The sequence below is a fragment of the Rhinatrema bivittatum genome, chromosome 17 (assembly GCF_901001135.1).
Source record: "Rhinatrema bivittatum chromosome 17, aRhiBiv1.1, whole genome shotgun sequence".
Classification (NCBI taxonomy): domain Eukaryota; kingdom Metazoa; phylum Chordata; class Amphibia; order Gymnophiona; family Rhinatrematidae; genus Rhinatrema; species Rhinatrema bivittatum.
This window is the reverse complement of record NC_042631.1, coordinates 14,767,301-14,792,357: the sequence shown is the minus strand read 5'-3', so window position 1 is coordinate 14,792,357 and position 25,057 is coordinate 14,767,301. Positions and strand designations below refer to the sequence as shown.

At 41.6% G+C, this 25,057-nt stretch overlaps 1 protein-coding gene across 3 annotated transcripts in view; it reads left to right on the top strand.

Moving 5' to 3' along the window:
- DCDC1 (doublecortin domain containing 1) overlaps nucleotides 1-25,057 on the top strand; it is a 351,456-nt gene that overhangs the window by 288,145 nt on the left and 38,254 nt on the right. For all 3 annotated transcript variants that reach the window (XM_029583130.1, XM_029583129.1, XM_029583131.1), the window contains 9 exons: nucleotides 741-864; nucleotides 3,584-3,765; nucleotides 9,467-9,577; nucleotides 10,111-10,210; nucleotides 12,781-12,916; nucleotides 14,494-14,653; nucleotides 17,163-17,324; nucleotides 19,607-19,807; nucleotides 24,070-24,184. In XM_029583130.1, coding sequence (XP_029438990.1) covers nucleotides 741-864; nucleotides 3,584-3,765; nucleotides 9,467-9,577; nucleotides 10,111-10,210; nucleotides 12,781-12,916; nucleotides 14,494-14,653; nucleotides 17,163-17,324; nucleotides 19,607-19,807; nucleotides 24,070-24,184 — 1,291 coding nt within the window. The remainder of the gene's footprint in view (nucleotides 1-740; nucleotides 865-3,583; nucleotides 3,766-9,466; nucleotides 9,578-10,110; nucleotides 10,211-12,780; nucleotides 12,917-14,493; nucleotides 14,654-17,162; nucleotides 17,325-19,606; nucleotides 19,808-24,069; nucleotides 24,185-25,057) is intronic.

The window sequence follows — 25,057 nt, the reverse complement described above, 5'->3', positions numbered from 1 at the left end:
GAGTGCGGTCAAGTGGAAGGTGATTAACCCCCCTCCCCCCCCCTATATTGTTCAGTTTTCAGTCTAAACAAAAGGCTAAGATGGGACCATCCTCAGCATATCTCAGACTTTACTTTTGATCTCAACAAAATAACTGAAAGGATTCCAGAGGGGATCGTTTTACCGCAGAAGCTTGTAGGGTTAAAGGGAATACATTTTACTGTCTTCCATGGAAGGGATTCTTTACTCAGAGTGGGGAAATTATGTAACTTGTTGCCGGAAGGTGCAGCCATGGCTATCGCATCAAACTAATTCAAAAGTCAAGCAACGTGTTTTCTGAGGGAAATGAGAGGTGTGATGATATAGCTACCTTGACAGTGCTGCTCCTGTGGATTTAAGCCAATCACCTTGTTTGGGGGCAGGAAGGAATATGTTTTTCACTGCTGCGGGATTAGTTGTGAATTCACAGAGGGAGTTTTTAATATCATCCCTGAGATTGCCGAAGGCTCCGGCTCGAAGGACCTCTGGTCTTCCTTCAGCCAAACTATTTTTAGCCACATTATGTGAGATACAGCAGAACTGGAAAAGGTACAGAGAAGGGTGACAAGATGGAAAAGTTCTTTTATTGAGAAAGACTAAACAGATTAGGACTCTTTAGCTTAGAAAAGAGATGACTGAGAGGGGATATGACAGAGAGTTATAAAATCATGAATGGGGTGGAACAAGACGATTTATTTATTTCAATATTTTTGTTTCCTCAGATGGGCCATAAAGCATGAGTTCACATCTAAACCAGGACAGTGGAAACATTCAAGAGTTGAGAATCCCTTGTGGAACAAATTAACCTACATGTGGCCTGTTCTTCCCAGTGGAGAATTAAATGAGGTAATTATTTTCCATGATAATATGACTAGATAAATATAATTTCAGGCAAGAAGAGCTACTAGTTGTGTAAAATTGTGTAAATTATCCTGTGGATTATTATCTGGACAATTAACATGAGCTAAATTGGAGCCAATCAATCTTATTTAACTTATTATATATGCAGTTGAATTTAAAATACCATCCTACAGTGTGGTTTGCGCGTGTCCACATTTTTTTCTCCCTGTAAAGATTAATACTATAGGTCAGTGGCAATCAAGAAACTTAGTCAGCCATACTGGATTATAAATCTTTGACAAGACATAGTTTCCAATTTATAAACTAAAATCCCTAAGAAACACCTCCCATAAAGTTGTGTCCATAGTATGGCCTTGAGTGAAGGCCGCCTTTGATCTTGCGATACAGACCCAGGACAGGAAAACACTTACTGTGAGTACTGCCGAAACTTTGTACACCAGGATCCTGGAGGACACTCTAACCATGGTCCTCTTAGACAGGTCAGGGTGTGCAGGGAAAATCTTTCTTTCAGTAATTTTCATTTTGCTTTTGTGTTTGTTTAAATTTTATTAACACACACTAATGGTTATAGCGTGTGCTAAAATGAAAACAAATAAAACAAAAATGTCATTTTATTTGTCCTTTCATTTGGAAATGACACAAAACAGAGCAGCATAGAAAATAGAGTTGCAGAGTGTACTTTTATAGGATGATCTTTCCTAGGAAATGAATTGCTTGTTAAACTGCAGAAAAATTGATTAGATAGAAAAATATCTGCTATTGCAATCAAGTTTGTCTTTACAGGCTTCTAATTGAAAAACAAGGGTTTATAAGCAGTGGCCTAATAAAAGGCATGTATTGTTGCAATGTGTTATAAAAGGTAATACAGTAGTACAGTATATTTTAGTTTCTGTATATAGGGAACTAATTATAATGTACCTATGCTATAAGGTTAAAGTTTTTAAATCTTTTTTAAACTTAAGTCATAAGGGATTATCAACTATTCAGAAAATATAATTATGGAGGGGAACAATATGGCCGCTGACTCTGGAATGCTGTCCTACTGGGCTTCTACTGCCATGTTAGCAACTGTTTCCCTCTGGGCAGCTTGTGTTGGGTTTTGGTTTTTTTTGGATGCTGAAGCGGAGATGCCAGATACAAGTGCTTCCAATGGTGGAAGCTGTTTCTTTCTCCGTGAAAGACCCAATAAATGCCTTTATTGTAGTAGGGTTCCTACAGACTTATGTGGCAAAGATGCCTCCCTGGGAGTGGATACCGCATTTCTCTAACTGACTTCGCCTGGTTCCAAGTTTTTCCAACGTTGAAGATGGCACATCAAGTTATTCTCAGTGGTTTACAGTCATGACATTGACAATTTTACATTAAATAGTACAACACTTAAAAAAAAAAAGTACAGGATAAAAACCAAAAACATTACTTTGGAAATGCATGATGGATGTAAGCCAACTGCTTCTTTCTGATTTTGGCACTCTGAAAAAATCCACCCTAGATAACATTTCCTTATGACTGCAAAGTGTGGAGGCATGAAGGTTTTGGATTACAATCCTCTTACATATAGACTGTGAATTTGGTATTAGTTAAAGATAATAGCAAAAAAAAAAAGCAAAAATCTCTGGGAAATTCACTACATGCAAAGAGCTTACTTGCTGTTAACTTTCCCAATGCTAAGTCATTTTCAGCCATGCAGATCTTTAGGATATAGATGTTGGATTGTTGAAAAAGTCCATTTGCAGGCTTATCACCCTTAATTAAAGCTTATTTTCTTCTGGGAAGTGACTCAGTACCCAGCCGATCTAACTAAATAAAAGCTACTCAACGTTTGGAAGATTCAACAATTTCAGTAATAGAAAGATGTGCTTTGTTGGTCATCTTTGCATTAGAGCCTGACCAGAATTGAGGTTGAGGAATCTGCTTCAGAAAATTGCACACACCCTCCATGGTGCTACTCTGATGTCTCTTATGACACTCAGGAAGAGTGCAAGGTGTCTTTTGGTCTATGGGCAAAAGGTGGTGAGTCTGAGGGCAGAGCTCAAGTAGAAATACCCAGTCGGGTGCCAGTTCAAGTCTGAAGGGAGTGATGTCTTGTTTTGGCATCCACAGCAGCACCTTGGCTTTGTTCAGAAGAATTCTGTAGAATAGTTTGGTTAAGACATAGCTTGGACGGTTTGTTTATCTATTTATTTATTTTCAATATTTCTATACCACCTATCAAAATTTTAGGTGGTTTACAATAAAATACATCCATAAATTGATACAATAAATACTCAATAAAACAAACTAAAACAAATATACATAAACATTATTCTAATACCAGTATCACAAAATTATCAGGAAGGCTGTTCACCCCTTAGAAATGTTGCTAGCAGTAATGTTGCTATGGATTTGATAGTTGCTTGGTTATGTTATGCTTTCTGTTTATATTCTTGATGAGAGAGTCAGGCTAGTAGCCAACCTTTTTATGTACACTGTATATATGATTTTAGTATTGGCTATTTTGTTAAATGCTCCTTGCCCCATCATTTGGGTCCATCACTATTATGAATGCTTGCTTATTTCTGTGATTTTCTTTTGCATTTTCCTCCTCTTTTGTATATTCATTTTTATTGTATCTGAAATGTAACATTTGTAAAAATAAAATTTAAAAAAAAGTTATTTTTCATTATTGTTTAAATTCTCTGGAATTTTTCTAATTCTTCCTTGTAAGGATTTTGATTGGCCGATTGAAGGACTGCTGGTTCCAAATAGTCCTCCGCTGAAGAAACCTATTGACAAGAAAGCAACCTGGGACAGACCTGTGAGAGTGAAAGTTTTAAAAAATGGAGATTGTGATCTCAGCCATGCATGCGTCATTGTTGGACCCGATGTCTCATACATGCAGAAAAAACAGTAAAGAGATTTTATTTTATTTCTAATGCTAGAATAATAATATTAATATACTGTGTATTAGTACCACAGCCTTTACCTAGCTTCTTCCAATATCTTGAGACCTGCTACAAATAGAAACCTTTGAAAAAGGTCATTTCAAACATTTATTCACCCAGTAGAGGCCACATAGGTGTTTATTCACTAGAAAATCTGGCTCATCCTATTGATTGGGCAAGTCACTCATTACACAGCTGCAAGAAAGGTTTGATTTAGCCTCAAAAAAATCTCTAAATCAAAATTTGTAATAGATTTTATCATACAATTTTAGGGCCAGATATTCATACCTACGCGTGGGCGTAGATTTGTGTGTGCAACCCAGCCCAATTTTATGACATGCATGCGCAGCCACGCGCATGTTATAAAATCCAGGATTGGCGCGCGCAAGGGGGTGCACAATTGTGCAACTTGCGAGCGCCGAGCCGCGCAGCCTTCCTCCTTACCCTCCGAGGCCACTCCGAAATCCTGCTGGGGCCCGAGTGAGGGAAGAGACGGCAGCATCCTGCTGGGGCCCGAGTGAGGGAAGAGACGGCAGCATCCTGCTGGGGTCCGAGTGAGGGAAGAGACGGCAGCATCCTGCTGGGGTCCGAGTGAGGGAAGAGACGGCAGCATCCTGCTGGGGTCCGAGTGAGGGAAGAGACGGCAGCATCCTGCTGGGGCCCGAGTGAGGGAAGAGACGGCAGCATCCTGCTGGGGCCCGAGTGAGGGAAGAGACGGCAGCATCCTGCTGGGGCCCGAGTGAGGGAAGAGACGGCAGCATCCTGCTGGGGCCCGAGTGAGGGAAGAGACGGCAGCATCCTGCTGGGGTCCGAGTGAGGGAAGAGACGGCAGCATCCTGCTGGGGTGCGAGTGAGGGAAGAGACGGCAGCATCCTGCTGGGGCCCGAGTGAGGGAAGAGACGGCAGCATCCTGCTGGGGTCCGAGTGAGGGAAGAGACGGCAGCATCCTGCTGGGGTCCGAGTGAGGGAAGAGACGGCAGCATCCTGCTGGGGTCCGAGTGAGGGAAGAGACGGCAGCATCCTGCTGGGGCCCGAGTGAGGGAAGAGACGGCAGCATCCTGCTGGGGTCCGAGTGAGGGAAGAGACGGCAGCATCCTGCTGGGGTCCGAGTGAGGGAAGAGACGGCAGCATCCTGCTGGGGTCCGAGTGAGGGAAGAGACGGCAGCATCCTGCTGGGGCCCGAGTGAGGGAAGAGACGGCAGCATCCTGCGGGGGCCCGAGTGAGGGAAGAGACGGCAGCATCCTGCTGGGGCCCGAGTGAGGGAAGAGACGGCAGCATCCTGCTGGGGCCCGAGTGAGGGAAGAGACGGCAGCATCCTGCTGGGGCCCGAGTGAGGGAAGAGACGGCAGCATCCTGCTGGGGCCCGAGTGAGGGAAGAGACGGCAGCATCCTGCTGGGGCCCGAGTGAGGGAAGAGACGGCAGCATCCTGCTGGGGCCCGAGTGAGGGAAGAGACGGCAGCATCCTGCTGGGGCCCGAGTGAGGGAAGAGACGGCAGCATCCTGCTGGGGTCCGAGTGAGGGAAGAGACGGCAGCATCCTGCTGGGGTCCGAGTGAGGGAAGAGACGGCAGCATCCTGCTGGGGCCCGAGTGAGGGAAGAGACGGCAGCATCCTGCTGGGGTCCGAGTGAGGGAAGAGACGGCAGCATCCTGCTGGGGTCCGAGTGAGGGAAGAGACGGCAGCATCCTGCTGGGGTCCGAGTGAGGGAAGAGACGGCAGCATCCTGCTGGGGCCCGAGTGAGGGAAGAGACGGCAGCATCCTGCTGGGGTCCGAGTGAGGGAAGAGACGGCAGCATCCTGCTGGGGTCCGAGTGAGGGAAGAGACGGCAGCATCCTGCTGGGGTCCGAGTGAGGGAAGAGACGGCAGCATCCTGCTGGGGTCCGAGTGAGGGAAGAGACGGCAGCATCCTGCTGGGGTCCGAGTGAGGGAAGAGACGGCAGCATCCTGCTGGGGCCCGAGTGAGGGAAGAGACGGCAGCATCCTGCTGGGGCCCGAGTGAGGGAAGAGACGGCAGCATCCTGCTGGGGCCCGAGTGAGGGAAGAGACGGCAGCATCCTGCTGGGGCCCGAGTGAGGGAAGAGACGGCAGCATCCTGCTGGGGCCCGAGTGAGGGAAGAGACGGCAGCATCCTGCTGGGGCCCGAGTGAGGGAAGAGACGGCAGCATCCTGCTGGGGTCCGAGTGAGGGAAGAGACGGCAACATCCCTCTGGGACCTAAACAGGGGAGGAGGTAGCATCTGCTGTCCACATTAGTTTTTGTAACGTACTGGCTCCAGCAGAAGGGAGTTCCTATATGCAGGCCAGTATGATGCCATTATATATTTTTTTGATTATCAGTATCCATTAGTAAGTAACCCTTTTCTTCCCTACTCCTGAAGATTTTGTAAAAATTGTATTTTAGATTTGCTGCGTGGAATACTGTGAAGGACATCTCTATGCTTTATGTGCAGAATGGATTGGCCAGAGTTAGGTGTGCCTGCACCCAGAGTTATGCTGGTTTTCCTGTCAGCTATGAAAAGAAATACCAGGATACACTATGTAAAGTCCCAATGAAGTGGGAGCAAGTGGCTTTAGCTTCTTGCCTTTAATTCGAGCTGACGTCATGGTCTGATCATTATTTGTGTGTTTTGTCCACCCAGTTACAAACCTTGTGACATCCTGAGCGTGATTCTGCACATCAGGAAAGGGATAACCAAGCTCTTGTATATTGTAATCATGCTGATAATGTATTGCACAGTTTTTATCGGGGGGGGGGGGGGCTGCCCAGAAACCTGAGAAAAGTGGGGGAAGGGTTATTCTTTTCCCCTGAGCTATGTAAGACTTTTCACCCAGGTAGGTTTTTTTTTGACAATCTGTGGTTACTTTTATTTTCCCAAGTTGCCAAATATCTTTCTGCCAGACATTCTTGTAAGTCCTGAATTTTGGTGAACCGAGCTCTGGTTTTGTTTCAGTCCTAGCCCACATGTGAGAGCAATGCTAAATCCTTAGGAAAGATGAATATATATATATATTTTTTTTAACAATTTCAATTTAGAGATGTTAGAACACTCATCTCTGTTTTCCTTTCTCGTGTCGTAAAATAGTAGTAGAACATTTCTCAGGAAAAAGGCTTAAGAAAATGTAAAATATAAGTTAAATGCAGAAACATAGAGCATGATGGCAGATAAAGACCGCATGGCGCATCCACATCTCCTGCTCAGCTTTATAATCCCTTCCTCTTCCTGAGGGATCTCCTGTGCTTGTCCCGTGTTCCCCTGAATTCTGATACTCTCCCTATTCCCGCCACCTCCACAGAGAAGACTGTTCTATGCGTCCACCACCCTCTCTCCAAAGAAATAGTTCTCTAAATTACTCCTTCACTCCATTCCACACGTGCCATGATCCTCGTTCCAGAGCTTTCCCTCCATTGAAAGAGGTCCACCTCCTGTGCATTCATTCCTTGGAGGTATTTTAAATGTCTGAAGCATCTCTCCTTTCTTCCACAAAATGCATGTTTAGATCTTTAAGTCTGTTCCCATATGCTTTATTATGAAGACCATTGACCATTTTAGTAGCCGCCCCCTGGACTGACTGCATTCAATTTATATCCTCTTGAAGGTGCGGTCTCCAGCACTGCAAGCGAAGTCTCACCAATATGTTACTTAGTTATTGCCATACAAGCTACCTTTGAACCCCCCTTCTACAGGTTTTTCCAATATTTGGGGCTACTGATAATAATTTAATATTACTTCCTCCACATTGATTAAATATACTTCATACATGACTGAACAAGGAGGAACATTCCAACAGTCTGTCCAGTGAAGTGCCTGTAAAAATGATAAAACTAAAAATTAATCTACCCAGCAAAGTCAAGCCTGAAATTGAAATCTTTGATGCATATATTTCATAATTAGTTCATTCTGTTAGATGTAAATGGTGCGCTTGGTGTTCCTTAAACAAATTTGAACCCTCACTTTATACATAAAGTTAATTAAGAATCCCACCTTCTCCACCCTCTGGTGAGTGCTTTTGAAGCCCCCCACACGTGCAGACTGCTTATTTCTTTTTGTGGTGCCGCTTCAGGACTTGCTGATGATCTGAAAGATGTTTTAAGCCTTTCTAGTATTGCACGTACTAATGCAGCGAGGGTTTTGCTCATTCATTGTAGTTGTTCAATAGTTAAAGAAAAGCATAGCTGGAAAATATATTCCTTTCCCTTCTCTCTGCTTCTCTGTGTAGGGGGGGTCTGACAATCTGCTCCTTAAGGGCCCCGGTCAGGATATCCACGATGAATATTCATAAGATGTGTTTTCATGCAGCTGCTGTAAGAAGCAGATTTATTTGCAGACTATGAAGATTTTTTTCAAAAGCATTTTAGCTGCATTAATCAGGTTTTAGCCTTCCTTCATGACAAGGGGGAGGCATTCCAGGAGGAAGAGTGCAGGTCGACAGCATCTTCAAATCTCCACACCCGCCTTCCAGCAAAAATGCACCCCCAGAAAGGGCCGGTACAAAAAGTGCAAAGCCCACACAGTCCTTCCCCGGGGGCAGACGGTTTCTAAATTCTCCCCCCCCTTGTGATTACCAGAATGGTTTCCAGGCCTCAAGGTCTGGCGTTGCATGATAGGAAAAAAAACATGCTCAGTGTCTCAGCATCTGTAATGTATGGAGGCTCTGTGGCTGGAGAAGGGACTGCCCACAGCCATTCCTGGAGACCTTTCTGATCTCGCAGTTCAAGGCAGCTGACCATCCAAACCTTCCTTCCACATCTGTCCGTTTTCTCTCCCATTGCCATCTTGGAAAGTCACCTCTCTAAAAGATAAAGATAAACAGTTCCATTTTGTCCATATTTTCTTTAGGTATTTTATTAGATATTTCGTCCTTTTTGGCTTTTGAGGAGCTGCAGAAATGCTTCGGTTTCAAGGCATTTTATTACATTACTAAGTCTTTTTTCATTTGCACTATATCAAGAATGATGTGAGACAAAATAATTCACATCACTGGAAAGCTGACAATAAGACCTGTTTTATGAGAAATGGAACCCAAAATACCTGCATTTAAACAAAAATTTAAAAAAAAAAAAAAAATCACAAGACAGGGTCCTCAAAGCATGGATTATGATAAGAAGAGACCTCCTGCAGACAGTCAAGCTTGTACTGCTGATAGGTGAGAGATCTCCTTTCACATAGAGGGCAGTAGTAAGAGCAAGGAAGCCTGATGACCAAAACTTGAGTAGGAGAGGCAGGGGCAATTGGTGAGACTGGGCGGTCCAAGTGGGGGTTTGTCTGCCAACATCTACTATGGCATTATAGTATGTTGTTGAATCAGGCCTGAAATGTTCTGCTGGTAAGATGAATATAACAACAGTATCAGTAACTAACTGGTGGGATAACTCCCTGCGTCTCCCTTCTGAACATTGAGAGTCTGCCACAGAGTTTGAAAAGTAAAATGACATCGAGAAAAAGTAAAGAGAAACTCTAAAGTCTTAAAAAAAAAAAAAAAATACAAGTCATACCTAAAATTGCTAAAGTACAACGCCTGCAACTACCTTGAAAGGACGAGGTCTGTAGGTAAAATCTATCTGCTTCCAAGTCAGTTTAGCAGTTTCTTTGCCACGGTTGAGGTACTTTCTACAATTCCATTTGAATATTGGCCATGCATGTGAACCATGTCCATTTTCCCTTAGAAATGTCGGCACGGAAAAGAAGCAGAAAACAAAGGATAAAACCGATGTCGGCCCCGGTGAAGACACTGAAATGAAAGTATACAGCAGTGAATTTCAGCAGTTTCTGGAGAGGTTAGATCTGTACATGATCATTTTTTCTAACCTTCCTGAATTAATATATCTGGGCCATGTTGTATTTTGATTGTTTTTGAGGCAGTGCTATGGCACATCATAAAATGCTGCTCCGCAGGTGTGCCATTAAAAAGTGAGCACATCTGGCGGACTCTTTCTTGGGTTGGGAAGATCTTTAACCCTGCTGGTCCCTATGGAGAGGAATATGCACTCTCTGTGCAGCTCCCTGAGAGACTCCTGCAGGGCAGCTAGAGAAGGCGCACTATGACAACTGAATGAGTCCCACCTCTGAGTGAAAGCCCAGACCATGGATAAGGATATCTATTGGGATAGGGGTTGGGATAGTTTTGGCCCATTGCGATAACACTATAGATCTGTATTCTGCATTTCCCTTGAGGGTTTTAAGTCCACATTCTGTTCATTTCGTTATCGCTGTGCTCCGTGACACAAGCACATACGTGTAATCTGCATGACCTTTTCTGTTCGTTTTTTATAAGGAGAATTGACATTTTTGCTAATGTGTCTTCTTAAAGGTGTACAGCAGTTCTGAACTTACCCTCTGCTGCTCGCAGACTGTTTGATGAAAACGGCCAAGAAGTCTTTCTTTTGAGAAACCTTGAAAGAGATCAACTGGTAAAAAGGAATTCTACAAAATAGACTTAAATAAATAGGAAACGAATGGAAAGTTGCTGACTTCAGCACTTCCTGGGCCATCATGCAGGACTGTCCTGGGACAGAAGTACCCACATCTAAAATTACACTTCTAGCAGCAATATTTTAATTTTTATTTAAATTATTTATTACTCATGCCCTCCAAAAAAAAAAGGTCATAAAAAAACAGACAAAAAGTGAGAATTTGCTTACAAAAACGTACAAATACTGAGAGGATACTGCAGACCCAACAGAAAGGAGCATGAGATGGATGGAAACAGGATGCATTCAGCACAGATTCGCACTGCTTTGAAGGAAATAAATATTTCTTGGCACAGACCGGGTCGATAGATATTTTGCCATGTTTAGTTTCATTGTAGTGCTTGTGGAAGTCATTGCAAGTCTTCATTCGTTTGCCAGGCGCACTGTCGCCAGCAATAATGCACATTTTGTGCCCTATTTCAACCCTGAATACAAAATCCAATGAATGTTTGTGCCAAATATTAGAAAATGGAATAAGCCAAAGGCAGTAAGAAAATCCCTTTGATGCAGTTTCAAAAAATGAAAAATCTTTAAAACGAATTCATTTTTTTAAATTACATTTTCTAAACGTGGCAGTGCCTTGGTGTTGTGGTTAGATGCCCTGATAATGACAGTGTCCCTTATGGTGATAGTGCTCTGAAGTGGTTAGATTACCCTATATCTTTTTGATGTGGTTAAACACTTTCATAGTAATGACCCCTGATGATAGTGTTAAATGACCTCATGGTGACAGTGACCTAGTATGTGCTTAGATGCCATCATAGTGAAACTGCATTAGTGATGTGGTGAGAGATCCTCATAGTGATAATGCGACAGTGATGTGGTTAAATGCTTTCATAGTGACCTGAGTAATTTGATTTGGTGTCCTAATAGTGATGGTGCCCTAATGATGTGGTTAGATACCATCATAGTATTCTGGTGATGTGGTTAGATGCCCTTATTTGGTTCAACACGCTCATTGTGACAGTTCCCTGGTGATGTGCTTAAACACACTCATGGTGACAATGTCCTTGCAATATGCTTAGATACTCTTATGGTTTCAGTGCCCTCGTGATATGGTTAGAGGTCCTTATAATAAAAGTGCCCTGGTGATGTGTTTAGACATCTTCATTATGACAGTGCAATAGTGATAAGGTTGGTCAGCCTCATAGTGATAGTACCCTGGTGATAGGGTTAGATGCGCTCTTATTGACAATGCTCTGGTAATGTGGTTAGTGATAGTACCCTGGATATAGTTAGACATGCACTTAATGACAGTGTCCTGGTGATATGCTTAGATACCCATATGTTGACAATGCCCTGGTGATATGATTAGACGTTCATATGATGACAGTGCCTTGGTGAGTTGGTTAGATACCCTGATTGTGACAGTGTGCTGATGTGAGTGATTAGATGCCCTAGCTCAGGTACCCTCATGCAAGGCATTTTTCTTATGGGACACAAAAACATCTTAGAGCTATGTTCCTCTGAAGCAAAGGTATGCAATCATTTGTCCTTTCAATTTGTACTACATTTTATAATATTTGTCGCTGTTAAGCAGTAGTGACTGATAGTCAGGACATGTCATGATATAGTCCTTAATTTAATAAACAAAACAAAAAAAATCTCCACATAGAAGTGATATACACACATTCAAACCAACTAATGACTCCTAGGAACAATCGCTGCTCAAAAGACTTAGAAAAAAAAGTCCAACATTACTCCAATGAAAATAATTACAGTTGGAAGGTGGAAACTTCATATAATGCAACCTCTGACTCAACCAGAATTCGGGTGCCAGTTTTTAATCATCATTTCCACCTTGCTCACCCAACAATTCAATAATTTAATCACAAAACCTTTTTTTTTTATGTTTACATTTTTGAAAAATTATTTAAAAATGACATTTCCCACGTATCAATAAAAACTTAACTGAACCAACCATTGCCACTGAGTGACCCAGTGTGGCCATGTTTAGAAGATTTTTCTTTGCTCCGACGGATCAGGCCAATAAATATTGAGCAGACGTTATTGCCATGGTTTAAAACTTTTAAAACTGGTTGCGTCTGAGGTTGCCTTATATGAAATTTCCACCCTCCAACTATAATTATTTTTGTTGGAGCAATGTTGGGCTCTTTTTAATTGTTTTCTTTTTCTGGGAGTGATTAGTTGGTTTGAATGATATGGTCCTTGTCAACCGGAGATCATTAGTACTTTTTAGGAAAAGAACATCTAAAGATGTGTTAATGCATGATTTTGTATTTCTTTGCAATAATGGGCGGGTCCTTGCTGTTAATGCCTGTAACACTATCACATTTCACTTTAGAATGAATCACACCATCAAAGTTTCAGGTATTCCTTTTTTAACATGTGACCATCATATTAAAAAAAAATACCAAGAAGCCTGGGATGATGCTGGGTTTTTTTTTTTTTTGTCTTACTGAAGTGATGATTTTTGTCACTTTATGAATCTCGTATTTTGTGCCTCTCATGCAAAGCTGAAGCTATCTGATCTTTCCCTTTTATGACAGGTGTATGTATCATGTGGAGATTCCTGGATTAATCCTCAGCTAACTGTGGCAGAGCACAAGAAGCGCCTTCTCCTTACTAAACTGGCATCCGATATATCTTTAATACGTACCTACTGTGCCATGTGCAACCCTGAAGGTAGGTCGTCTTCACTGTTTTGATGAAGGCCTGAAGCTGGCCTTTAGACCTTAGACAGGAAGAGGAGAAATCAATTGTTCGTTCCCTTCATGGAAAATTGTGCTATTGTTTCATGGTTGCCAAGGTTCAGGACCTGTGAATTAGAAATATGGCACCTGATTATAGAGGAGGTCCTCCCTAAGAATGCTCCTCTTGTTCTCCTACTTCTCTATGCAATGTTTGATCTGGAGCGATGGTCAGAGATCACCTTATTGTAGAGGTTTACAGTGTGCCACACCAATCTGTATCCTCCAATATTTTCATGACAAATCCTAATGAAGAGCAGCAGATATGACCTACTGAGTGCTTTCTGGTTCTGTCTCTGCCTTTTTCTATTTTCTGTGTTGGTGATACTGGGCAAGTTGCCTTACCTTATTTCCCTACTTGCACATTATCATATTCTTCTTTCCTTCCACCTTTCACCTCCACAAAATTTCCTGCATTAAGTTGAGAGTAGCCAGTCATCCAGTATAGAATTAATTACATGTATAGAATATCTGAGCTCCTAGCCACATACTATAAGGACCAACAAAATCTTGTTGAATGAAAACTGCTACAAAGATACACATCTAGATTGTTAGTCTTATTATTATTATAATGACGTGCATTCATTTCAAATGAATGTGTAAACCATGATGAATGAGGACAGTGCCTCCAAATAGAATAACATTTTTTATTTTATTTGCTTTCATCAATTTGTCTGCGCAGTTTGGTAGCATGTGTACATATTGATAGTTGCACACACAGCTATTGATATGCGCACAAGTTACTGAATGGCAGGCAGGAATTGCCAGAACCGAAACAAATCAAAACGAAAATCCCTACCGATACAAACTGAAATGAAGATCTGGGACAAGTTCGTCCCTAATGTATATGACTCACACAACTAACGATTCCAAATAAAATATGATTATTCAGAATACATTTCTGTGTTAGCATGGCACACCGATTTTAAATGTTTTCTAGAATGATTGTAAAATACACAATATTGGCAACCTTTGAGATTTAGTGGTTTATCCCACATCACTATATCATCAATTTGATTCATAAACTAAAAGTACAACACTGGTATCCATAAAGTACAACACAGTAACGCTCCATGAAACTAGCAGGGAGCAGACAAAGTTTTTCACTCGATGCACAATTAAACTGTGGAATTTTTTACCAGAGGCTGGGCCAAGATATCCAGCACGTCTTAGTTTAAAAAGAGGGTTGGAGGACAATTTTATATACCTTTATTAGCCAAGGAGACTGAGAAATTCACTGCTTATCCAAGCAGTGGACAACAAGGATCTATTCTTTCGGATATGCAGGTGCTTTCTAATGACCCAAATTGGCCATTGTCAGAGGCAGGAAACTGGGCTTAGTGGATCTATGGTCCAAACCAGCAGGGCACAGCTTACATTTTTATGACACTATTGCAAAATTTGGCAGTCTTGGCTTCTTTGTAGCCAGTAACATACTGGGGCAGTAGGTTTGAAGGTAACTCTTTACATTTTGTTTAATTAAAAAAAAAACCAAACCCTTTCTTTTTTAAGATCTCGTTCTGAAGGTGTGTGGCGATATTGCTGGTGGAACCAAATTGTCTGTAAATAGATGTGTAATAACTTGCGCCGAAACAGATGCAATAGCATCTGAAGAAGAAACACAAAGAGATGGAAATGATTCCATACAAGAATCTTTCTCTACTGAATTGATGTAAGTACAATATTTGTGTAAAACAGCATAAACTAGGCAATAAGAGACAAAACACTCTTGGGTCGACTGTCAAATGTGTAATCAGGCTATGTGTGGGGAAAAATAAAGTTACGTGAACGAATTGACTCTATACAAGCGAATTCATCCACCTAAAACACACCTGTAGGTGCATAAAACACACACATTTGGCTGCATAAAAAGTATTTTGGGAAAGTGTTATGTATTTATGCATGTAACTTGAATTTTCAAACATTATACAAGTAAATGGCAAGACTTTATGTCCAAATTTTCTAATGGATAAAGTTACGCATGCACATTCATCCATGTAGCAACCCAATATTCAAACTCAATTTGTTTCTATCTTATGTTTGAAAATTGGGTTTTTGTTTTTTTGTGTGTTTGAAATTCCATATGTAACTTTGCAGTTGGCATTACAGAAAATGTATCCCATAGCATAACATCTACTGTGCTTTGCATCTAATAAATATGTGTATTCAAATAATACTACTATAGTGCTACTTGACATATGCAGTGCTATACAGATAGTCCCTGCTATTCAAGAAGAGTAAAAAAAAAAAATTTAAACAGGGTAGCTTGTAAATTGAAATTTAATTTTAAATGTTCAAATGGGCATTCTGATGGGACCCAGAGCCTTGTGGGCAATGTATACTGCTGTTAATGTGTTTTTCATTAGAAGATTCTGTTCATTTTTATAATATTGAATCCATATGGAAAGGACAAGAAAAGAGCAATCCATGTTTCTAGTTTTGCTATACCATTTCTTTTAAAGGTCATGTGTTTCAGGACCAAAACAACTATTATTCCACTCCTTTTAGTTTCAGCACTTGCACAGCTCACATAGGAAACATCCTTGTCTTGTTCGAAAATAAATCTCCTGTAGATCGGTGGAAGGAAGATTGCACTTTAAAACGAAATGAGCAAAAAGAAACCATGCCCATGGTTGAGATCTCCACGCTCTGTATGAAAGTGATACCCCTTCCCTGGAAGCAGAGTTGTTTGCAACGTGAGCAGATCAATCTTTGAAAGTACTGTATGTTACTGACCTTGGAGTCAGGGGCCATTCTGGGGACTTGCCCTGTGATTGTACAACTGCTGAGCAGGTCGAGGAGCCCCTACTGTGGTCTATTAAATCACTTGGAACGTACAGTAATTCTACTTTTTCGCTTTCATTCTCCCAGAGTTCCCACTGCAGAACTCTCACTGCTGCAAAATACTTATGCTGAAAGAATATTTCAGAACATCTCAGATAACATCCGTCTGGGCAAAGTTACCTTTACTTCTTTAGGAAACTGTGAGCAATAGTCCTTGAAGTAACTCACTTTATTACAAAATAATTACCCGCTATCTAAGTTAAATGTTCCAAGCTAAAAAGAAACGATATCTAATGCAACTCAAACCTAGCAAAGCGGGGCCAGTCTCTTTTAGAAGATGGAATTTTTCTAAATATTTTTGGAACAGAATTTGTAGTGCTTGATTTATATTTAGACCAGCTTTGAAAGCTGCAGCCATCTTCTCCTGTCATGCAGGACTTGGATTTGATTGGCAGAAACATTCCACATTCCAGCCTGCCTCTGGTGGTACCCTGCTGAATTAAAAGTAGGAGTTTTGGGGGATTTTTTTTATGTGCCACAATTAAGGAGCACATTACTGTATGAAATCAGATACATTTCAAAGCCATTTAGCCAGCTAAACTGCCTGAAAATTGTCCTCACTGAATCCAGCTAAAGAACATGTTCCTAGGGGCAGGGCTGGAAATCAACATATGGAGGGATTTGCCTGCAGAAGAAGCTGGTGGAAAATCTGTGAATCCTTTCTACCCACGGGCAGTTTTCCCACATATTTTCCCTTTGATAATTAGGTACGCGTTCTGCTAGATGAGCTGTTTAAAAATTGCCTCCACCCTATAATACAGCTACGACTGTTTTTTGTCTGTCTGTCTTTTAGAATGTTATCCTTGTTCATCTGTGTACCTGCCTACCTTTGTAATTCATACTACGTTTGTGAGTGTCTACCCTGTACACCATCGTGATATAGTGATTCTCACATGGAACAACGATATATAAAACACTCAAAGTACTTGCAGTGGGAAACCTGTCCTTTGCTGGTTTTATTACACTCTCTCAGACTCAGAAGTGTATGTGTACGTGACTTTCATACACAAAGACACACCTATTCTCCCTGTCCGGCCCATAGGGCATGCCAGAATTCGTGATTGACCAGTCTACACTGAGCTCGTTCTATTGTTACATTAGGGACAGACACAATTGTTTTTGTGTAGAATAGATACTGACTTCTCAAAGTGAAATTCATTCTTTAAAATCTACTGTAACTATTACAGAGCTTTCTTCAGTGAGGGTTTCGTCTTATTGTCTTCATGAAAAAAAAAAGCCCCTTAAAATCACATAATCCGCTTCATAACAGAACATGTCTATGTAGAAAGGTCTGAAAAAAAAAAGACTTCTCTGTATTTTGTTTCATATTCTTGCAGGAGTTCACATGCAAAATCACATCATAAATTGGATGCCCAGCTTACAACAGCTAAATATCCCTGGCAGCAAAGTTCAGCTCCATATCTTGAAGAGAATGACAGTTTCCCAAAAGACAAAGATGACGTCTTATTCAGAAAGGTGGAATTCTGCAGCAGCTCTAGGTTGGGAACGTTCTCAGCGTTGTGCTTCGCTTAGGAAGTAACACTGGAGCAGGCCAGCAACGTGCGCTCACACTAGGGATGTGCTTTCTTGCTAAACAAAACAGGAAACTTCAGTGGCATTTTCTGCTTCATTTCCTTTAGTTTTGCAAACGAAAAAAAGAAAAATGAACAGCCCCATCCTTTTTATTTCATTAGAAAAAAAATCCCAGGCTCCTCTCAGTCACTCTCCACCCCCCACTTACTCCTGGCTCGCTGCTGCTATTTTTCAAAATGGCTGCCCGGGGGAGCTTCTGCCCCTTTGAGAGCCGACAGATGGGATAAGGTACTGGGGAGGGAAAGGGAAGGAGTCAGATGGGTGCAGGAAGAGCAGGCGGGAGCCTGGGATTTTGTTTGCTTGTTTTGTTGGGTGGGAGTAGTACCCTGGACCTGGCAACTTTGTTTAATTTCATTTTGGGTTTTTTTATTTCATTTCATTTTCTTTTCATTTTGTTTGTTTCTTTTGTTTTAAATAAATTATATGAAGTGAAAAAAAAAGAAAGAAAGGAAACAAAACGCTGCTTGTGTTCCTGAGAGTGCATAAGTAACTCCCAGGAAGAATAATTAAACGCCTTGTAAAAATAAGCCCAGAAAAGATTCAAACGAGGGCAGTAGCTTTGCACGCTGGTGGAGGAGAAACCTCGTGGCTAGAGCCGCGGGCTGAGAGCCAGGGTTCAAATCTTGCCGCAACCCCTTATGACCTTGGGCAGGTCGCGTCAGCCTCCATTGCCTCAGGTACAAACTTAGGTGCATAGGTTGGAAAGCGGCTGGCACGCAAGGGGACATTCCGGTCCCCGCTAGCCCATCAGAGATCGAAAGGTAGGCCAGAGGGTGGCTAGGGGGAAAGGGGTTTGGAAGCCTTTGGGGAGGGGGGATTTGGGAGGAAGGGGGCAGGGCCTGCCACACAGCTACTTTGGATTCTTTATTTTGATCACTAACGGGCCGATGCAGTAAAAATCATGGGAGAGCAGGCACCGACGCGTGCCCACAGGCCACTCTCCTGTGCACGCGATTCAGTAAATAAAATTATTCAAATTAGGGCCCGTGGTAAAAAGAGGCGCTAGGGACACTAGCGTGTCCCTAGCGCCTCTTTTTTGACAGGAGCAGCGGCTGTCAGTGGGTTTGGCAGCTGATGCTCAATTTTGCCGGTGTCAGTTCTCAAACCCGCTGACAGCCACGGGTTTGGAAACCGGACGCCGGCAAAATTGAGCGTCCGGTTTTCAACCCACGAGCCGCAGGCTGATTTAAAAAATTTTTTTTTAAATTTTTGATTATTTTTAACTTTTGGGACCTCCGACTTAATATCACCATGATATTAAGTCGGAGGGTGTACAGAAAAGCAGTTTTTACTGCTTTTCTGTACACTTTCCCGGTGCCGGCAGAAATTAGCGCCTAGGCTGCCCATTTTACTTTCTGTATCGCGCGGGAATAACTAATAGGGCCATCAACATGCATTTGCATGTTGCGGGCGCTATTAGTTTCGGGGGGGGGGTTGGACTCGCGTTTTTGACGTGCTGTTACCCCTTACTGAATAAGGGGTAAAGCTATCACGTCGAAAACGTGCGTCCAAATGCGGGTGACTGACTGTATGGGCAGCAGGGGGTGCGGCCTTAGCAAATAGCTATAAAATTCTAAAGCCTCTACAGCTGTGGAAGGGAGAAGAGACTATGGCGCATACCTGTTACACTGCTTTAGAATCATTCCTTTTTAATCTGGGATTGATGTCTCATGGGATCAGGGAATGTTTTGGTTAGGAATGCAGATATAAAAAGCAGATTCAGCTAATGCTAAACTTACTAATCACTTAGTAGCTTCGGGGTGCTGAAAGGTGTTCCCACCACCTGGGACAGAATAGCTGGCCAGGGTTTGAGGTGCCCTAAGAATGGAAAACTGAGGAAACAGGACACAAAATGCATGAGTCGCATCAACTCTGGGACCCGATGCCATATGACTCCTGGCTTTTCCTGCTCTCTCTTCTGCTTGGTTTAGTCTTTTTCTTTTATCACTTGTGGGTATGATTTTGCACCCATGATCAAGGTTTTTGTTTAGATAAATTGAACTTTTGACTGGAGTTTGACATCTCTGTGACTTGCAAGCTTATTGAAAGATGTTCTATAAGTGCTTATGCAACATTTGTTCATTTTGTTTCAATAAATGTTCATAGAATAGAAAGTTTAGAATAAATTCGGTGATTCATCAAGAATCATTTCTTATTGTAGAAATAAGGGCATTTGTGTTTCCCTCAGCTACCAAGCAAGCCCAGTGAACTTGGAACAGATCCGCTATCAAGAGTTTGACTTCCGAGACGGGCAGCTTAGCAGCTGCTTCTCTCCGGGCCTTGTCTTAGGCGTGCCGAGCAATGAAGTGCATTCAGGTGTTGAGGTGCTTTTAATGGAAAAGAAACCTGATGACAGCAGTCAGCGGTGGATACACAGAGAAGAAGAAAGGTATGTGCAAATATTATACGAAGCATGACACTTAATGACAGAGAAATGATGGCAGAAAAGGACAAATGGTCCATCCAGTCTGCCCAGCAAGCTTCCTACGGTAGTATCTGCCGTGCAAGTTACACAGTTTAAATGTATTCGTATCGTAACATCAGTATGTGGACGGTGAAAAACTAATAAACACAGAATATGATGACAGATAAAGACTGCAAGGCTAAACCAGTTTGTGCTATTTGTTTCCTTTTGCAATGCTGGTAGGCCCAGTAAACTTTCCATTCACTTCTTTACAACTATACATCCTATGTGCTCACCTCATAAGAACATAAGAACATGCCATGCTGGGTCAGACTAAGGGTCCATCAAGCCCAGCATCCTGTTTCCAACAGAGGCCAATCCAAGTCACAAATACCTGGCAAGTACCCAAACATTAAATAGATCCCATGCTACTGATGCTGGCAAGAAGCAGTGGCTATTTCCCTATTGATTAATAGCAGTTTACGGACTTCCCTTCTAAGAACTTGTCCTGAATTCTGTTGCTGTTGGGAAGCTGTTGAATAAATCCAGCACCCTTTTCATGAAGAAATATTTCCTCATGTTACTCCTGAGTCTGTCTTCTTGGTCTAGAGCTTTCTTTCCTCTGGAAAATGCTTGCTTATTGTGTATTATTTACAAAGATAAGATTAGAAGTGTCATGCTGAGTCAAAGCAATGGTCCATCGAGCCTAACATCCTGTCACTAACAGGGGCCAATCCATGTCACTTGGAAATACCTAGCAAACATCTATTCCCTGTTGCTTGTTCCCAGAAGTAGCAATGCTCAGATCTACCTAGCTAACAGTTGCCAATGACCTTTCTCCTAGAAACCTGTCCAGATCTTGTTTTAAAGCCAAGTAATACTATGCTCTTTGACCATATTCTCTGGCAACGCATTTCAGAACTTAATTCCGCATATTGAAAGTACACTTTCTTAAATTTGTTTTACATTTTCTAGTTTAATGTAGAGTTCCCTTATCCTAGTATTATTTGAAGAGATAAATAACACTTCCCAATTAATTTGTTCCACCCTACTCATCATTTTATAAACTTCTTTCATGTCCCCTCTATTCCAAGCTTGACGAGCCCTGATCTGTTTAGTCTTTCTTCATGGCGGAGCCATTCCATCTACTTTAGCATTTTTTTTGCCCTCCTATGCACCTTTTCCAGTTCTGCTATGTCTTTTGAGATCGGGCAACCAGAACTGCCCGCAATACTCAAGGTGCAGTTGCACTATAGGTTTATGGAGGCATAATGATATTCACAGTTTTGTTTATTATTCTTTTCAGATCATTCCTAATATTCCCTTTGCTTTTTTGACTGCTGCTGAACATTGAACTGGGGATGTCAATGTATTTATTTATTTGATTTATATTCCGCTTTTTCAGACACCTCAAAGCACATTACATTCAGGTAGTGTAGGTATTTCTCTGTCCCCAGAGGGTTCAGAATTAGAGTCTGTATCTGAGGCAATGGAGGGTGAAATAACTTGCCCAAGGTCACAAGGAGCAACAAGAACTCCCAAATCTTTTTCCTGGGTGGTGACTCCTAATGTGAAACCTGTTTGGTGTACATATAAGGGAGTAGTTCATGGTGCCCCTGTCATTTTCCCTAGGAGGGCATTTTTTTCCAAAGCCATTTCCATGGGTAGATAATGTGTAAATTTACCTAACGCATATAGGGGCAGACTTAAAGATCTAAACAAACATGTACCCCTAGAGGAAAAGCAGGATCGGGGAGATATGATAGAGAGATTTAAATATCTCAAAGCTTTCCATGCAATGGAGATGATGCTCTAGAACGAGGGAGCATGGAATGAGGATGAAAGGGGATAGACTCAGGAGAAATCTAAGAAATATTTATTTACAGAGAGGGTAGTGAATGCATGAAACGGCCTCCCAGTGGAGATGATGGAGACGAGGACAGTATCTGAATACATGGAAAGTATGAGATAAACATAGAGGATCTCTGAGGAAATAGTAGGGATTGTAAAACTGAATATTTGCGAGAGGATACCAGGAGGGAGGAGTCAAGATGGTGGCACGCACTAAGCCTTAAGTCGGAGCTCTCTGGACTTTTGTTAAATTTTATTCCCTTTGAAGAATGTCTGCTAAAAGAAAAGGGAAAATATGGACCTACCCATCCGTGCAGACTCCTTCTTCAAGTTTCCAACCGGAGATAACCAGCTTTATGTGCCCCGCGCCCCCAACAGAGGAGAACCGAGGAAGCTGATGTGCACGACGGCATGGGAGAGCCGTTCGTGCCGGCAGGGGAGGTGTCTCTTAGCCCGGAAGAGAGGAGACCGCCTGTGCAGAGAGCTGGCGAGGAGCTAGAGGGGGAGGAACCGATGGTGATTCAAACCGGTACTCCTTCAGAGAGCCTCTTGCAATTACCTGATGGTGTTGACCTGGGCCCTTCCATCTCAAGCCCGGTGGAAGAACAGAGAATTGTGGCAACATCTGAGACCAGCGGGAGGCTGGAACAAAGCACGAATGCTGACAATGCCCTCAGGAAGCAGCTAATAGCTATACCAACGCGACCTGCACAGGTAACGTTAGATTCTCTATGGGACTTCATGGCTGGGATTGCCTCTGCAATAAATTCTTTGAGTGATAAATTGGAGCAGTCCAACTCGCAAAGCCTTCAAAAATCCACTGATATACAAAAACAAGTTGATTTACTGAAAGGAAAAGTCAGTAGTTTGGAAGAGAAAGGCAACGAGTTTCAGAAGTATAAAATAGCAGCGATTAAAGATCAAGAGGTTTTATCTAGGCGGATGGAATTCCTTGAAAATAAATCTAGACATTTAAACCTTCGCTTGATAAATTTTCCTAGAGTAGTAGGGGAGATTCCATACACCACTTTAAAGAAATTCTTCATGGAAAAGCTGGAAATTTCTGAAGCAAATTTTCCATCTATCAATACTTGCTTTTTTCTTCCCTTTCCAAGACAGTCTGAAAGTGCCAGTAATGTTCCCTTTGCAGGAAATTTAACGGTTTTTTTGGAAGATTCAACCCTAGAAGTTATAAATAGGGGAACACTTCTGGTATCCTTTATTACAGCGAAGGACATTGGCTTGATGAAGTCATATTACAGGAAATATCCAATAAACTTTCATGAAGCAGTAGTGAAAATATTTCCAGATTTAGCCCCAGCAACACATGCCAGGCGTCGAGGTTTTTTAAACCTCAGAAAAGAGGCTGTCGGGCTGGGCTTTACAGTAAAAATTCTGTTTCCTTGTAAATGTTTCCTTTCAAAGGGTAATGAACGCTTTGTGTTTTTCATGTCAGACCAGTTAAAAGAATTTATAGATGCCAGGAAAATTAACATCTTAACCCAGTAAGATTGATATGGCGTGTTGGTAATGTGTACCTGCCATCAGTGTTATATAGCTACTCTAGTGTTGTACTTCCTTAAAAGATTTCATATCCTCCCCACTACATATTCTGCTGGGAGTGGGAATTCATGGTTGAAAGTTAATAATGTGTAATTATGTGACTACCCTAACTTGTTTGTTTTTCCTTAAAATTATTTTTATTTTTATTTTCCTTTTATGAAAAGGATTAATGTAAAGTTAGGAGTAAAGATTTTGTTTATGTTATAAAGAGCCCACTGTATTTCTTTATAAGCAAATAATATTTTGTTTATATATTGAAAAATATAAATAAAGAATTAAAAAAAAAACAAACTGAATATTTGCTGTAGATGGACAGGCTGGACAAAGAAATTGGTCTTTTTCTGCTGTCATATTTCTGCATTTCTATGTTTATACCTGTCTGAAAATTACTCATCATAAAAGTATGTGTGCATTTTCACAATGTGCAAAGATGTAGCCATGTTTGGAGGAGGCATTCCCGGGGCCATATTCTCAGCAGACAATAATGCATGTAGAATGTATTTTCAAGTGTAGGTATGTTATCTGTTTTTTATAGATAATCTACTCTCACAAATGCACATGGGTGCTTTGTACTGATGCAAAGCTTCTTAGTAAAAGTATAGGTCTACTTTCAGAAGGTTATACTGGTAAATGTTGAAAGCCTAGTTTCCTGAGTCTGACTCCAAGACTCCTTTAACTTGCATGTGGCTACTTGGAAAATTGTCCCCTCTATGTTTTTGAACCCCTGGGCCATTAATTTGACAGCAGAATGCTATATAACATTGCTACAGCACGATGTAGTGAACAAAGCTCAGATTACAAATAATATGCCAACCATACCCTTCTATTCTTAGAACCTTTCATCTCATGAGCAATCCAGGTCTAGTACTGGCTGTGTCCATGCCAAAAACTCACCCTGGCGTTTCAGAGACTGCCGCTAAAATCCCAGGACGTCCCGTTATTCTCCAGGTAACTTTTTAGTGGCAGAAACTCCTGATCCTGTCTCACCCTCTACTGTCATGCAGCTATCCTCTTTCCTTTCTGTTGCTTTATGTCATCGTTGCTATTTGAAGTACGTCTTCCTGGATTTACAACATTGTATTGCTGTCGTTGAGGCTCACTGTTTTTGAGACTAGAGACTTGGAATGGCTTTCTCTTTCCAATAAAAAGAGCTTTTATTTTCTGTGTTATCCTACTGTGGTCACTTTTATTCTGCTATAGATAAAAAAATATGAAAGATTTAGTAGTTCAGGGTTTCAAACTCGTTACAGCTGCTCCATAATCCTCTGGTTCAGTACAAATCTTTCTTATACTTGAAAACCATTTATTATTTAAATGTAATGGAGAAGCAATTATAGATATCATGGGAGTGACTTCGAGATCAGTCTTAAAATTCAAATTACTTTTTAGGTTTATTTGATTTTAAAATGCCAGCAGGAGGTTTATGATAGTAATAAGGCAATCTGCCCTAAAGCGTTTCTTAATGGTTTCTGGTTTGCCTTAAGCACTCTGCTTCTTCCACCAGGATACAAGGGTTTTATGTCAGGTTGCCTTTATGACTCACTAAGTCTTCCGTTATTACTGGGTCTTATAATTTAGAAAAGAGTAACTTGATGCTCCCAGTTTACCAGTTGCCATTGCTCATGTGTATTTGAACTGCAGTATTACAGAAATACAACAGAGAGCTTAAAATGCAGGACACAGATGGTTTGTATTAAATTAAAGCAGAATCGCACTTTCATCTTAAAGCAAAACTGGGCGTTTCTACTGGTGTTATACCCGGCCTAAAGGGATGCTTCTACGTTACCAAAACACAGAAAAGAAATCAGATGTCCCTAGGGT